This window comes from Musa acuminata, chromosome BXJ2-4 (genome assembly GCF_036884655.1).
Source record: "Musa acuminata AAA Group cultivar baxijiao chromosome BXJ2-4, Cavendish_Baxijiao_AAA, whole genome shotgun sequence".
NCBI classification, from domain to species: domain Eukaryota; kingdom Viridiplantae; phylum Streptophyta; class Magnoliopsida; order Zingiberales; family Musaceae; genus Musa; species Musa acuminata.
The window spans coordinates 2,016,537-2,033,369 of record NC_088341.1 but is presented as its reverse complement, the minus strand read 5'-3'; the positions used below and the strand labels follow the sequence as shown (position 1 = coordinate 2,033,369).

The 16,833-nt window shown below is 37.8% G+C and overlaps 2 protein-coding genes across 8 annotated transcripts; both read right to left on the bottom strand.

Annotated features, from left to right (window-relative positions):
- Window positions 1-257: 257 nt before the first annotated feature.
- On the bottom strand, window positions 258-16,574 carry LOC135585462 (putative glucose-6-phosphate 1-epimerase). 7 transcript variants are annotated; one of them, XR_010485776.1, is made up of 11 exons: window positions 16,208-16,573; window positions 13,653-13,727; window positions 11,745-11,801; window positions 11,499-11,656; window positions 11,194-11,328; window positions 7,011-7,125; window positions 6,846-6,945; window positions 6,496-6,714; window positions 4,527-4,642; window positions 929-1,016; window positions 258-795 (listed from the first exon to the last, which is right to left on the bottom strand). XR_010485776.1 is itself a non-coding variant. In XM_065102692.1 (9 exons), exons 1-8 carry the CDS (start codon window positions 16,298-16,300, stop codon window positions 6,503-6,505), a joined length of 945 nt encoding a protein of 314 aa, XP_064958764.1. In that variant the 5' UTR covers window positions 16,301-16,573; the 3' UTR covers window positions 4,464-4,598; window positions 6,496-6,502. The 7 variants fall into 7 exon arrangements, 6 of the variants coding, with proteins under 6 accessions (XP_064958764.1, XP_064958768.1, XP_064958770.1 ...); XM_065102692.1 differs by lacking the exons at window positions 258-795; window positions 929-1,016 and having other exon boundaries at window positions 4,464-4,598; XM_065102696.1 differs by lacking the exons at window positions 258-795; window positions 929-1,016 and having other exon boundaries at window positions 7,011-7,113; window positions 16,208-16,570.
- Window positions 1,542-3,436, bottom strand: LOC135609424 (uncharacterized). Its single transcript, XM_065102691.1, has one exon. The coding sequence runs from the start codon at window positions 3,434-3,436 to the stop codon at window positions 2,147-2,149; it is 1,290 nt and encodes a 429-aa protein (XP_064958763.1). The 3' UTR covers window positions 1,542-2,146.
- Window positions 16,575-16,833: the final 259 nt, after the last annotated feature.

Genomic DNA, 16,833 nt, shown 5'->3' with positions numbered 1-16,833 from the left:
TTTCTGCGTTGAAAACTAGAAAGCACCAATTCCTAACAGGAGCACCAGGGAAAGTTTTTCCAACTGAGAGAAGACTTTATTCGAGATTTTTTTGGTAACTGTAGTAATCATATGAAGATATTCATTTCAAGAGAGATGAACTAGAAAAAGGATCACAAGAAACTGGCATTTGCAGAAAAAGAACTTTTTTCATGAAGATTTTACATGACAAAATAACAAACTCAAGAATGGAATTACGAACCATTATCATCATAACGAAGATGCAAAGTCATCATATAAGCTCTTATTAACCAGAACAAACCATGATGATGTGATTTAGATCAGTAAGATACAGCTGACAAAGTGCAAAAGGTCAGACCAGTGAGAAAAATGATCACAAGAATGATAAATTCACAGGTCAATCTACTAACCTCCTAGCTCCAACTGTATCTCCGTATCAGTTTTTGCCAATCTATGCATAAGAGAGAATTTCACGGAATAATCTACAACATAGCAACTGAGCTCAACTTTGTCTTTTTTCTTTTTTTTACTCCTATCGATATGTGTCGTCACCTCTTTCCTCCTCTTCCTCTTCCACTTCCGCTTCCTCCTATCTCTCCTAGTCAGACCTTTGGCACCGAAATTTTAAACCTTGCTTCTCTCTTTCAAAAAAGATCATGTACTTCGCCATAAAACCGGATGATGCTTCTACCAACTGAAATATTATAGCTTAAGAATAATTTTAATAATACCATATATCAGCTGCTGAACTGCTTGTCTTAGAGATTCTACAAATACTTCAGCACTAATTGTTTCCTGTAAGGGCAACACAGAAATCAAAGCCAAACAGAATGGACAAGCGGCAATGAGTAACTATCGTATACAAATGTAGTTAATAATATTTGTCAGGAAAACATGGTAGAACCGGTGGTACTTTAAGTTATCTAACCTTTGTCACACATTCTAGCAGGACGCAACACAGTTCTTCCCTAGTGGGAGGATATCTGTGTAAAAGGTGAAACACTGACCTGCAGAACCTGAAAAACAACATTGCATACATGTTAAACGAAGGAAAGAAGTGTGTCAATAACCACCAAGTCTCATCTATATAAAACAACATAAAAAATGGCATTCAGTTTGTAGCAGAAAGAACATCGACACTACAGTGACCTCTGCATCTGTTGGATGCTTTCTCAGATATCTTCTTTTTGGGGCCTTATACAACTTTAAAGGAGCCCTTTTGTACTAAACCTCCAATCCATCAGGTTAACTTTCTCCATAAAAAAAATAAAAGAGTTGAATGGAGAAATAAAAGAAAAAAATACATTAAAATGAAATATTCAACAAATGCTTCTTTACCTGTCTTCATAGGCACTTTCTGATTGTCATCACATCTTATCCAATGGATAATATTAACGTAGAATCTTTTTTAAATCTACTTATTGCTCCTCAAGAAGTTGCAAAATGGTACATATACATATCAAAGCTGACAACCACACACCTCAGTCAGCTATCCCAGCTTTCTGAATTAACTAACAAGGAACCAAAATCGACACTGAATAGAAACAAGAAACTCTCAAAATGGTTATCATTTCTTCCAGAAGAACTACATGAGTACATCATCTCCTAATAAAAGAGCACCCTAACAAACAACATTAAAAGGAGCACAGTTAGATTTTACTGATTTAACTGCCAAATGATTAGGAAATTTTTTTATTAGAAAAAGAAAATACCCATGAAATGATAGTTGAGACCAATCAAACAATTCTCCCAATTGATAATACACAATGCAAACCTCTGAACTTACATATGTATAAATTACAAACGACTTTCCTTCAAAACTGCCTCCGGAATCCTCCATTTTCGCAATTACATTTACGCTTGAGATCCCTGGTAGTACTGGAGACACCACTCATCACCACTAAAATGTACAACATATGGGCCAAACAGGATTGTCACTTCCCTTTGGACAGGATGAACCAAATAGAATGTGATGCTGCTTGTGGCTATGTTCCTTGGAAGGATCTAACAGAATTCTTCTGCTCTGATCCCATGAAGCCTTGCAAAGTGTATCTTGAAGCTGTGGTGTGATACAGTGTTCATACAGGCACTCATAGCCCTCGGATACTGAGGCAATTCAGCCAACAGTTTCTCACAAACCAAATTTTTACCTGGATCCATCTAATTCTTCAAATGAACAAATACATATTTTCTCAAGTAGCAAGGGCCAATCCTCTCCGAGTTGCTGTGGATTCAGCTCCATTGCTACCACAAAATCCCGCATAGATATCGAGCAGCAGTTTTTCAGCTCATGACTGCCTTCCAAAGGTCCTCCTATTTGTGTTGGGATGTTATTTCCCAACCAAGTACCAGTGATAGGTTTTCTATAGGGCTGCAGTCTGAAGACAGTCTGCTTTATTAATTCATGCCCAGTTCTTGCTCTAACTAGCTCAACACATGACCTAATTAACCGCTTCAGATAAGTATCCATACTATAATTCAATAGATTGACACAATCCATAGTTACTCCTCCCAAACCATGTGCTTCAGCCATTTTCTCCATTTGTTTCTTCAAAATCTCTGTATTGCATAACTCACCACTATGATAGCTGCTACCAAAACCACCACTGCTAGCACTGGCTCTTGGTAGTAGACACCTTCTTGCCCCACCAATGTTTGAAGAAGAAAATGGAATGCCAAGTGGGGCTCGAAGAGGTTCTCTATAGCATTCCCAATGGTCTAGTCTATCCCTATCTTCCACATTAGACTTTCCAACCAAATCCTTGCCATGTACTGAACCCTGGTCATGAAGCAATGGCATAGCCAACCTTGGCCTCTTTGCCAGCTGCTCCACAGGCTCACCCTGCTGATGCTGCAGTCTTCTCAAATTGGATGAACTCAAGTCACCATTCTCCCTGCTAACAACCTCATCATAAGTTACTACAGACTGATCGGAAGCAATCTCTGCTGTCCCATGGGGTTCGGGAGGGCTTTGGTGGTCTTTAAAATGCCAATTCTGGGACCCAACCATAATCCTGCAAGGTGATAGAGGCAAGTTACGTCCATTTGATGAGATGGGCATTGACGTTGGGGTCTGCGATGAATTGAATCCATCATCTCCTTGCCGTGATTTCTTCAGAGAAGCTTTTATGGGCTTTTGCACACCCTTGTCATGAGTGATTGGTGGAGGAGTTTTAGCTTGACAGGCATTCCTAAGGATCGATCCAATCAGCTGGTTGTGCAAGGGGAGATTCTCAGGGCCAAGAGTAACAAAGCAGAGCTTGTTGAACTCAGACTTGCTCAACTTCTGTGATAGCAACCCATTCAGATAGCTGAAGTAGCACTGTGCTCGTTTCGTGCCCAGCTGTTTTGCTATCTGGGACTTCAGGACGCTGAGGTTGATCCGAGAATGATGCCGCAGTTGCAACGACGCCTGCGGTTGTGCCAATGGCTTCATCTCTCAGTCAATAGTGTCCATACGCAAAGAGACGAAATTAATTCACTTCTGCTCCTCTTCCTATTCTCTTTGTGGGTGTCGTTCAAGATAAGGAATTGCGCCTTGTTTTACAGAGAACTGGATCTGCATCCAACGCCAACCTGACGGGGGGAAGCAATGCAGGAAGGAACATCATCTTCCACCAAGAAAACCCTAAAGCACTGCGAGATCAAGACCCACACCAAGGCGGCATCTTTGAGTCGAAAACCCTCGAGAGGTACTAATTCGAACCCTCAAGTATCAAAGATGGCGATATGGCGATCGAAAACCCTAAGGCAATGAGAAACAACCAAAACCAAAACCCATTTCAGTACATAAAAGGAGCTCTCATTTCGCGTCTCAGTTCCGTGACGGAAGCAAGAGGCGATCTGAACTGCGGTCTGCGATCGCAGAATCTACAGTTGCGCCAACCGCATCTCAACGGAATCTCAGTTAAACCAAAGCAGGAGCCACAAAAAGAAGGAAGAGGAGAATCCATAGAAGGAAACGGGAAATCGAGAAGAGGAGGAGGATTTGAGCTGACCCCACGGAGCTCCAAGTAATAGCCCAAGCCGCTTGGATTGGATTGCGGGGCTCATCGCCGGCGGCGGACGGGAGCTCCTTCAATTCGTCGTCCTTCGGTAGCTGCTGCTGCTGCTTCTGCTATACTCCTCACTCTCTCTCGTCCCGGGCGTTGAATTGGGATTTGATCGAACCAAAGGAGTCGCTCGACTGGCTATCTTCTGTTTCCCCCTTTTTCTCTCTCTCTCTCTCTTTCGCTTCCTACACAAACTCCTTTTTATTATTATTTTAACGTCTCTATAGACTGTAGTACTTTTGGGCATTTAGAATTTGTGGAGCATGCGGAGATTTACGCACGTTGTTGGTGCGAACGCTTGCGGCTGAGTTCTCCGTTTCGTTGACTGGCTGTACGCATCGGTTGTGACTTCGACACTCCGACAAATGACATTGTCTTGTGTTGGAGAGCGGGAGAGTTTGGGACGAGGGACAAAATTTTGCCAACGGAAACAGGAATTGAATTAGCCTCACTTGGACAAGTTTGTCATCGTACCTACTGTTCTGAATTGACTTGAGTGCTTCGAGAGATCTGAAGGACCAAGGTTCGGATTGGGCGCCGCCGCTGCTGGAAATGGATGTTGTCAAATTGTTAAGACTTTTGATTCTGACCTGATACCAAATGAACAGTTATTGAAGTTATAATGGCATGATTGTATCTAAATATCCAACGTAACACACTTCCTAAGGGGACACGACTACCATGAAGACTGACATATTTTGTATGGGCTACCTCGGTCACAGCATTGCAAATATAAGATACGCAGAAGTGGAAAGCATTAGTTAAGAACCAGGTTTAATGGTGTCATTAAAAGGAAAAAAAAAGGCTTGAGGAACATTCTTGCTTAACAGTCGAATACATGGCACAAATAAGATATGAAATACGGAATATGATGCCTAAAAATCATAGATTGCTTATGTGAATGATGAACACAGTATCCGAGTTGATTGAAGCAGTGCACACAAGCTGCATCAAACAATTAACAATGAGAACAAGAGTAAGACATCTCGGGTGAAAAAGATGTACAAGACTTGGCTAACCACATCCAACACTATCTTTTCACATATCTGCTTGAGTCCTTAACTACAAAAGGAGGGGAAAAAAAAAAGGACGAACAAAGAATTAATTCGCTTTCATGCACCCACATGGTAGTCGTCAAAAGAGTTAATCTGAATCCATTATGAAAACAAGCCAAATTGGTGACGTACATATTCATTATGTAAATCAACAACGAAAATTGGCAAACATTATTTACAGAAGTTCTATGCAAAGTACGCAAATTATAATGACAAATCAACTAAGACAAAAATATGATAAAATTGTCAGGAACCTCGAAGAGAAGGGAACAAAGTATCCCAAGGATGCATGATATAAGCTGCCTATATCGTAGTAATAAAACAAGATTATAAAAGAAAAATAATCTAACTGTTGATAAATCATGTATAAACAAGAAGGTTCGGTGTTCCAATAACTATAGAACATGTAAAATGCTAATAAACAAGTTAAAAACTTGTAAACAAACGAACTTATGCTGTAAGTTCCATGACTTTCTTTGATTAACAAAAACAACGAGTCTAAGGTTTTAATTACTTGGGTGGTTCTATTCCTGCCATTGATCTCTGCTAAGGGTAATACTAGGTCTCAACTAAATAAGGTAGTCTCATTACACCCAACACTGGTAAGCTTTCAATTTACAAGCATAGGTGCCTAAGTGTCCAACAATTTTTTGTGCCCATCCTGTATGACATATTAAAGATAAATTAATCATAAATCTCTTTGCATGCAAAAGTAAAGCACACCCCAACACTTGATTTTTGTCTAAATAAGCAATCCGATGTCAATGATTACATTATACCTTAATCAAAATTAGTCGAAGTATGACTAAGAACTGAAAAAGAGATTGATTTCAGCTTCAATTTGTATTGTATCATATAAGTCAGAAGGATTCGTGGTATATAATGATATATCCAAAAATGATCTAGGATGTGTTTTGATGCAAAATGATAGAATTATAACTTATGCCTCAAGATAGCTAAAACATTATAAGAACTATCTGACTCATGATTTAGAGTTGGTAGTGGTGGTGTTTGCCCTAAAAATTTGACAATATTATTTTCATGAGGAGAAATGCGAAATATATACTAATTACAAGAGTTTGAAATATTTTTTTATTCAAAAGAACTGAATATAAGACAGAGGAGATGATTGGAGTTAGCAAAAGAGACTATAAAAGGTTTGATTAAACTTCATTTGTAAATATTATAGTGATATTCCAATATCAAACATCTTAGAAAATATTTAACCTGTAGATTCCAAAGTAACCGCCCACACTCGAACACCATATGAATATTTTACCATGAGATTCTTGAATTAAAATAATTGCAGCCTAGAGCAAAAATCACACTATTTTCATCTGATAAGCTATATCAACAAATTTACCGAAAACTAGATGATAAGGACATACATGATTTTCATCCTTGAAGAACCCTCAAAGGAGCTAGTTGCCCACTACGATAACAGGATGGAACAACAGATAGATACATCCTTGCTTTCCATTCCTCACCAGGCTTTAGAGTGATGGCCTTTTCAATAGCTGCAGCCTCCACACACAGCATATGCTTGTATTCATCATCTCCAAAATCCATCATGGATTTGGCCTTTTTTTCCCAAGGATTCCATACCACTGACAAAAACATGATAATATATTACCAAACACAACAGCTAAGTTATCCAATCCAAAAGGGTAAACTTCTACTATAAGGTTACCCAACACCAATAATTAAGTGAAACTGCAAAAAGACAATCTAGACATGCCTGCATCAGGAAGCCCATCTTTTCGCAAAACAAATGTCTGCTTTTTTTCGTGGTCCAGAATCGCAATCTTAGTTGGTGTCTCCAGATATATCCTATCCACCTGTCAAAAAGAGAATTTTTAGCATCAAATAATGTATCAACCCATGATCAGGCTTATGTACTTACTTCAGATTCAAAAGTAATAGCATCACATTGTTCTGTGAAACGTTCCCTGCTTTTTAGATTGTCAAGGTAATCAAGAGTCTCCAGTCCTTCGATTCGCACTTCACTGAAAATTTTACTTGACATAAAGGTCCAAAAAGAAGTTGGTACAAAAAAAAATTCAAAAGTTCATATTGCATTATCTAAAAATAATAAGCTTCCTTGACCAAATCTAATTTGCAAAGACACTTGAATAAAGTATTGAAGTGTTGGCCTTAATGTGATGTGTATCATGCCAGTAGTATTGATTTAATATAGATATGTTACATTACCAGCATGCATACAATGTGGGGCTTGTTGCATATATGCCTTGTAAAAATGTCAATTCAACCATGACATAGCACACAGCTGCATACATCAAGTCCTATCTTATTTGGGCCTTGGCATTATGACACTGTGCAGGTAAGGGCCCAGTGTTTTATATTACATACTGTGCTAGCTGGAGGATTTAACAAGATATGCATGCACGTCAAAGACGATATTACATGTAAATTTCACTTAAGCTAACCATTTCTCCTTAAAATTCTACTTCTTTTAGCCAGCAGAGACCTAATTACTTTTAATCAGATCAACATTTTTAATCATGTTTCTCACTTCACATAAAGCTATTAAAGTCTATCTTGCTTAAGCAAGATAGGTTTTATAGTTTCAATTATTTTCACAAAGAATCAGCAGCTCTTTGCAAGGATTACAATACCGAATGATACCGCCCGTACCGGGTGGTACGTACCGGTCGGCCAGTAGACCAGTACGCGGATCGCCTGCTACTTGGCGGTACCGTTGATCTAGCCCCCTATCGTCTGATACGGGACTGTATCGGACAGTAACAGTCGATATTTCGATCGTTATCGCCCGAAACAGGTCAGTAACGATCGATTTCGACCGTCGCCGCCCGCTACTGGACAGTATCAGCCTGGCTACGATGAGGGAAGAAGAAGCGTCGAAGGAGAAGAAGAAGGCACTCAAAGAAGAGGGAGAATCAAGAGAACCTCGACGCTTCCCGATCCGATGCCACTCTTCCTCGACAATCCTGATCCAGGAGGTAACGGAGAGGCTGTGACTCAGCTTCTTCTTCGCCGAAGGCTAGAGATGCCTACGGCCTTCGCCACGTTCTTTGCCGAAGGCCGGAGACGTCTACGACCTTTGACGTCTTCCCCGAACGCCGTAGATGAGGAGAAGACCGCGGTCTTCTCCTAGTCTGACGTAACGAGGAGAAAAAAAGGATGCGACGTCGTCGAGGCAACGTATGCCTCCTTTTGTATTTTTTTATTTTATATATTTTTATATTTTTATATTATATATATGTATGTATGTATGTATCGAGCGATACATCCTGGCATATCGCTCGGTACGCCAGTACCTTACCGTATCGAGCAAAGCTCAAAACGTCGGTACAATACGAAATTACGAACTTTGGCTCTCTATTTATGACAAGCCTGAGGTGTACATCTTGATAGAACATGAAAGTCTTAATTTAAAAATTAGAAGGACAAGGGCCATTAAGAAGAATTAGTCTATTTTAATATAATGACTTGGAAATTGGAAGGGATGGATCATCTTGTGAAGCCAAGCATACAGCAAAAGCAGCAAATAATATGCAAAAATGTGGGTACATATCTTGCAGGCGTAAGGCTTTTCCTCCACTGCAGAAATAGTCTAGCACTGGAGAATTTCAAACTGGACATAGTGCCATGATTAAACTCGCAATTATTTATATGACAAAAAGAGTAGAAATCCTTTGGACAAAATAATTATACAAAAACAATCATCAAAATTTGATTGTTAAATTGAGTCAAATTCTATACCATTAGAAGAAACTATTCTATTTTTGTGAAACCACAAATAAGGTGTCACCTAAACCAACAAGTTATTTAGATAGATCAACTTGCCTCTCCTCTGTTCTCTCAGGTGCTTATCATCTATTCACCTTGTTCTCTCTGTAGATCTCACACATTAAACTCAAAGTACTTGACAGTTTCATCATTTTTTTCATTTATAGGATCAAGAAATTCTGCAATTACATTCATTAACTTCTCTGCTGCCCAAGATTGAAGCATATATGTCAAGTAGACCAAGGTAGCATCACAATGCAATCCACCAACTTGACACAAGATGGAAGAGAAATTAACCTTCAGGTTGACCTTTAATGAATTTGGCTATAAACAGCTCTACACAAACCTGATCATAATTTAATTTGGCTAATCAGATTCGATTAATATTCCCTAGACAACAATATGCGAATCCAATACTAAAAGTTTTAGAAAATGATATACACAACTATATAATTTTCTTAACATTAAAATATTATTTTTTTTATTTAGAAATGTATAGGCCATTTTATTTTCTTGAATCAATGCACACTTCAGGTTAATAAAGAACTTCACCAACATATTTTATTATATCTTCCCCATTTTGTTTTCTATCTACTTGTTTATTTTAGCCTACACTTGTAGCCTTGCACAGTGCTTTAAACACCCATAAAATCATACCTAAAAAAACAGTGTGCATAAAATGTGCCATTAATCATGGGAAGTGGTGCAATACACATGCTCAGGTGTATGATTGATGGCAAGATTGTTTGTGGCTTCCCTTGTAGAGATTTAAAGCATTTCTATGCTTATAGGTCATGGATAACACACCACATACATAGCATACTTGCATAAAGCAGGAGGGGCAATAGGCATGAGGGGATGCCACAAAAAAAAATCTCTCAGCAGATGCATCAATACAGCAGCAGAGCGACTGGCTAAGTAGGTGCCTATCCTCTTTCTTCCTTCTCCCTCCTATTCTTCCTCTCAGAGATGTGCCATTAGGGTGTCCAGCACATGTCCAGGCACATCTCTATGACACAAGAATATGTGACAATCTGAGACTGAACATGTCCAGGTAACACTGGATCCCAATCAATTGAATAAAATTGATTTAGAACATATATGCATCATATCTTGGCTGACTTCTTCAAGTCACTTAAACAGGTCAAATTGTGCCATCAGTAGGTTTTTCATATTCAACAAATGTCTGTAAGAAAGCAGTTATCATTCCTGACCAGAAGCAACTCGAACAACCAATTGACACTTACTAAATGGACAAGGTTTGGACAGTCTCTGATCCAACTAACAACCGATTGACATTTAAAGAGTGTTCAAACCAATGATTACCATTTCGCTTGGACTGGAACAAAATGTGCAGCACGTATCGGTCTGAGCACTGACCGATATGCGGGCTCACCCCAGTCCGATTTGACATATAAAAGGGAAGCGGGAAACCCTAAATCCCACTTCCGCGTTGCCTTCACTTCTCATGCGATCGATGCTACAAGCCTACGACTTCTCACCACCACAACCTCCGCTTGCTGCGATGGATGCTGCACACTGCCACGCAACTGATGCTGCGATCAATGCTTCTCACGCAGGCAGCTACTGACGACCTCAGTTTGCTGTAACCTAGCTGAACACCACCACGCAAGTTATTTGCCCTAGTCACTACTCAGGTATGTTTCTTCTCTTCTTCCTCCCTCCTCCGTCGCTTCCTCTTCTTCTCTCTTTCTTCCTCTTTCCTCATCGTCCCTTCCACTTCTCCCTCTTTTCTTCGTCTCCAAAACGCTGGAACTTACCAGTGTACCATGTGTACACCGGTACATACTGGCCCAACAAATATTCAAGATGGGTCCAGTATCCCAAATGGCAAATGCTGGTCCAAACAACACTACCTGCTACAAAGAGCATCTCATACATCTATGGTCAATACAGGCTGACATCTGCAACATCTGTTTAAGTCATGCTACAGTGTCTTATTATATGCAACCAAAACAGATAGCTTGGCCTAATACTATTGTATGAATTTAATTGGCATCAGTACATTTTAACACTATGCCTAGATGATTATCCAGCCAAAAAAAGGATTTTGGTCAGGAATATAGAATTATGGTCTGGAGTATTTTCAAATTGATTATTATAAATAAAGTGTTGGATAGAAACCTTATGATGATTATGAATATTTAAAGAAATCATGGAGAATCTGCAGCAATTATACACTGAAAAGTGGAAACTAGATATATGTAAAAAACCAGAGAAATCATATCTAAAATTTTAATAGGGCAGCATGAGATATTTGAGTACCAAACCAAATTCAAAGTTATTTATATTACCTAATATCAGATATGGAAAAGTAAGTGCGGTAGGCAAATGTGAAGGAGAATGGCCTTCCATCAGTATTTTTTATCCGTGATGTCAGCATTAGATCTCCTCCAGGTCCTATGGTAATCCTTAGACGAAATTCATAACTGCAAAAGCAGGTAGCAAAAACTTCCACCAAGCTTAAATTTTTTTAGAATTATTTTAGCTTAAAAAATCTATTAACAGTCATGACAGTAGTAAAAAAGCAAGAAAATTTTGATACATTTTACAGCTCAAATATAATAAAGGATTTGTGTACATTGACTAGCTAGTATACCTATAAGGCCATATCTTGAGATCTTCTTCACTTGGTTTAAAGATCAAATCGACGAAAGCTTTATTGCAGCTAACTGTAGGAGGAGGAGGGCTACTATCAATACTCCAAAACCTATTCCTTACAAACCCATGCTGTTCAAGATTTCCATGGCTTCCAAACTGCATTTTTATTAAATTAGGTGATGAAACATAAATAAACCCAGCAAAAGTATAAAAAAAAAAGAATATGATAAGGAGAATGTCATACTTGTGGAAAGCATATCGGGATGCCCCCACGTATAGCTTTTGGAGGCTTGAATATAGCCTACAAAAAAAAAAATTTAAAACATGACAAAAATATGATCATCAAAAAGGAAGACATCATATGCATGTCAAAACAGGAACAGTAAACCCAGATTGTGGGACTCAGTTTGGCATTTGAAGAAGAGACATGATGAAAACAATCAGTGCACCTAACTGTAAAAAACTAATGAGCAAGATTGATCATAGGCAAATAATTGACTTTAGCAACAAACAAGACAAGAAAGATTGATTACAGTAGGGAAATATAGCCTACATAAACACTGATGAAGAAAAATAAAAATTGTGATTTATGTTACACAATCAAATAGTTACCTGGTATGGTATTCAGTGCTGCCGATTGAATATTGAATACATAAAATGGCAGAAACTTAGCAAGTTATTATGGATTTCATAGTTCATGGTGTGGTTAACATTACTTGATCCAAGTCACTAACCTCCCAAGGGTCGAGTTCTTAGCCTTATGGTCGAAATCAGCAAACTAGATCGAACTTCAACAAGACTTGGCTGATTTTTGCCCATTCTAGTTGATGTGACTATCTCAAAAGAAGAAAAAAAAGAGGGAGGAGTGGAAAGAGGGTAAGCAGAAGAATAGGATAGCTAAGATGGAAGGGGAAAAAAATCTATGATTGCGATAATAAAATAGAGGGAATGATGCTACTATTAAGTCCATTATTCGTTACAACCATCACATTTACTATTTGCCATTATTGTTGCAATATTTGCTATCCACCAATATAACACAGAGAACAAAGGATATCGAGAGAAGAAAACTGAGTGGAGAAGAGTCTGCATTCACTTGACGAAGATAAAGGTCACATTAAAGAGAAGAAACATGGGAGTCATGATTATCTCAAATAAAGAGAGCACTATCTTGAAAAAATGATTTTTCTATATGTATTTCTACATTTCCTAATACTTTAACCTCCATGATGATAATGTATCAAGGTTGTAGTGGAGTTCATCAGTATCAAGTTGTAGATGAATAAGTCTTGGGCCTTTTGTGGGATATAACATAATAGTTATTTACTACAATAATATTTTTGTATGATAAGATTAATATTTTTGTATTACTATACCAATATTTTGTATTGGTGGGTGAGCAAATATAAAGGGAGACCTAATAGACTTTTACCATAGAAAGAGATTTAAATGCTCTCAATTTAACTAGATAGTACTGAGATCAATGGCAGGAGAGGATTCATGTATCCAACCATAGAAAATGGTACATTATAACTTGTTATAATTGAATAAACTCATTCTCCTTTTTTTATTATCATTATATTTTGTTTCCAAATTTCCTTTTCAAAAGTTAGAGATCATGATAAAAGTAATAGAAACTATATCTCAAAAGTTTATTTTAAATTATCTATTGTTTTGATATTTCATCATTTTTCATAGTTTTTATTTAACTCTCAGCTGATCCAGTTCCACATGATCCAAGTCAACCAATACTCTTTCTCAATCCCAAACCCAATACTGATTTTGGTACATGCATAGAATCAAATTAATATTGTTCTAATAATCATTTTGTACAAGTAAGATATACAGCTTCATTCTTCTAGACTGACTTAGAGAAACATTACAAAGTGATGCCTTCAAACAAATAGCAACCACCTCAAGGCACACCCATAATGAGAGAGAGGTCCAAACATTAGCTCTGGTTTTATGAATAAATTTACTACTATTATTTATCGTTAAATCTAAATTCTACGTGGAATAATTATTAAATAATTTATTAAAATAATTTTTTTATCTTTCCTTAATCTCGTTATCATTAACAAGAATTATTGACCATGAGGATAAAGAAACTATATGTTTGAAATTTTTTATGTTTTGCAAACAGTTCTGGTACCTTACTGCTGAGAAAAAGCAACTCCTCATCATGGTTATTTTTCCAAGATGTTACATGACACCCATATAAATACACCTGCAAATAAATAAAAGGGAATAAATAATCATCCAAAAATGCAACATCATCAATATATAAAGTTAAGAATTTAAACCTGTCTTTTCTTTTTTTTGTGTATGTAACTCTGAAATGGGTGTATTACACTCTAAATATTATATTTCCACAAATGCCCTTCAAAGGAAGGAATCAAATCTTGTTGTGGGCTATTTGTATAGGAAGAGTCCACCATTCTCTTATTATGTGGATGTGTTGTGTACCACTCAGTGTCATGCACAAATTTCCCTGACTTTTTATATGTATCAGCTTTTTCACATGAAAGGTACTATTTGATTGTTTGCTATGTGCTGAAAGACAACTGTTAACTATCAAGTTTCTATTTTATACAACAGTATAATCAGATTCATAATCGTTGTGCCCGTAAGAATAACTGAACTTTACAGAAGAAATGACATTCAATAAAAGATAGATACATAATTTTTTTTATAATTTTTAAAACCAAAATACATAAGTGTTGTATATTTCACTTCCAATTTCAAGGTGGTGACATATCTAGAAGTCAAGATGCAACAGTCTGTCCAATACATAAGATGATTCTATGATCAAAACGAGCATATCCACAGGAGCTAAAAGTTAAAACTTGTCTTTTCTTATTGTTTTTGTATATGTAACTCTGGAATGAGTGTATTACCCGCTAAATCTAATATTTCCACAAATGTCCTCTACAACAAGGAATCAAATCATGCTGTGCACTATTTTTACAGGAAGAGTCCAAGCTTATCCTGTTATGTGGACTTGTGTGTATCACTCAGTGATGCACAAATTTCTCTGACTTTATATGTATCAGCTTCTTCACATGAAAAGAACTCTTTGCTTATTTGGCATGTGCTGAAAGACAAATATTAACTATCAAGTTTCTATTTTATACAAAAAATAATCAGATTTGCAATCATTATGCCCATAGGAATAAATGAACTTTACAGGAGCAATCACATTTGAGAAACGGTACATGTATGATTTTAAAAAAATTTAAACCAAAATACATAGGTGATGTATTTCACTTCCAATTTCAAGGTGGTGGCAATTCTAGAAGTCAAGTTGCAACAGTCTGGCCGGTACTTGAGATTATTCTATTGCGACAAGAAGCATATCGACCGGCTAAAACGCAACTCTCCAGATATCAACCCAACCCCTCTCTGTAAACAGAACTGGTGGCTTAGAGGTACAATAAAATGTTTGCAAAGTTAGACAAAACTGAACAGCCTGCAACAATGTAAAAACTCATGAGCATCATCCAACACCCTACACTACATCTTATTGATCAATGCTTGAAAAGGTTAATGAGTACTTCACTTTCAGTACAAAAGTACACATCTAAATACCAATGCATAAGAGTGATAGGCACAAAGAATTTCTATCTGTAGATAATTTGCTCATAATACCATAGCTTAAAATTTACAAATCATGTAATAATAGGATCTCATCTAATATTTTCTCATAATTTTGCTTGCACTATAGTTAGTGACCTATAGAAATATTTCGAGGTGCATTCTCTTCCCCCTATTTGCAGCATAAGTTCACTCCATAACCCTAAAATTATGGATATCATAGATGTTCCCAAGATATTTCTGCACGAATTGTTAGAAGGAGTGCAGCTTTCACAAGGCCACACTACACCTACTTCCAGAAAGCATGTCTTCTTCCAGAGAGTAGTTCTTCACATCTAGTCTTCTTTCAATGCTTTGAAAAGATAAATATGAATTACCTCAAGATTTTCTATGAGAGAACTAAAATTCTCTTTAAGGAAAATGAATCATCACACTGAGGCGCTTGTTGAAGAGATCATAACCGTACATCAAATGTGCAGCAACAACAATAGCAACACCATCACATGATAATTATACCACCCTGGAGACAACACCTCAGCAGTAGAAAAGAGAGGAGATTCGGCTTCATATCCTTATTCTAATTCTAATCCTTATTCTGATCTTGAAACTGCATCCGAATCTTCTGTTGAAACAACTGAGAAGGAGACCTCATTGGTGCATTCTCCTATACTATTGACTAAAAATGAGAAGGAGACCTTATTGGTGCATTCTTATATTTGTGAAGAGAATGGCCAATAGACTATGCAAAACAGCTGCAAAACCACCCAAAACTAATCTACCCTCGTGTCACCAATAAATCTTGCAACTGTTTCCGTTTTTCTACAAGTAACGCCCAGGTGCGACATAAAACACGGGAATGAATCCAATTATCGCGCTATCCAGGACAAGTTGCCACCAAAAAAATGAAGAAATAGAAAGGAAATAACAAGATCATTTAGAGAATTGACCAAACATATGGTAAACAAAAGCGAAATTTATTCCGATCACAAGGATTTTGCAGGCAACAATCTCGAACCGAATTAGCATTTCAATCATCGACGGAAACGTCAAAAGGAACGAAAACAGGCGAAGATCAACCGATCCAGAGAGAGGGAAAGGGAGGAGAGATCGGACCTCTGCCGAGCTCCCGCGGAGGCCCCTAAGCACCACCTTGTCGAGGTCATTCACGCCCTTGCAGATCTCTACCGGCGGCTTCTCGTCCGACATCGCCAAAATCCCATAACCCTCCTATTCCCTAAAGCGGTCTCCCTCGCATGCTTCCGTTTTCTCTCTCTCGTCTCGCCTCCTCCTCCAAACCCTCGAATCAGTAAGAAGATTTGGCGAAGGCTTCCTTTCCGAGAAGCGAAGCAAAGCAAAGCAAACAAGCTTAAGAAATTAATGCGGCATTGACAGGCTGCGGAAAGCTCGCTCTCTGCATTTATGGGAAGAGACGAGACCGAGGGAGGAGGCGAGTTGAAGCGATGACGTGTCCTCTTCTTTGTCCGGGCCGTTACGTCGAGGGCAACAGCTTCTTTATCGGATTATTCGCTTGCTTAAGTTTTCTGCAGGATCGATGACGACCGTCCACGTGCACTGATATTTTTGTCCCCTTCTTGATGGATAGAAAATTGATGGAGCAAAACGCAAGTCGTCCATTTATTTGTCCCCTTTTTGTTAATTTTTATTTCATTTATTATTTGACGTGCAAATTAAATTAGAGTTCATAAAAAATACCTTGAAATTTGACGCATGAAAAATAT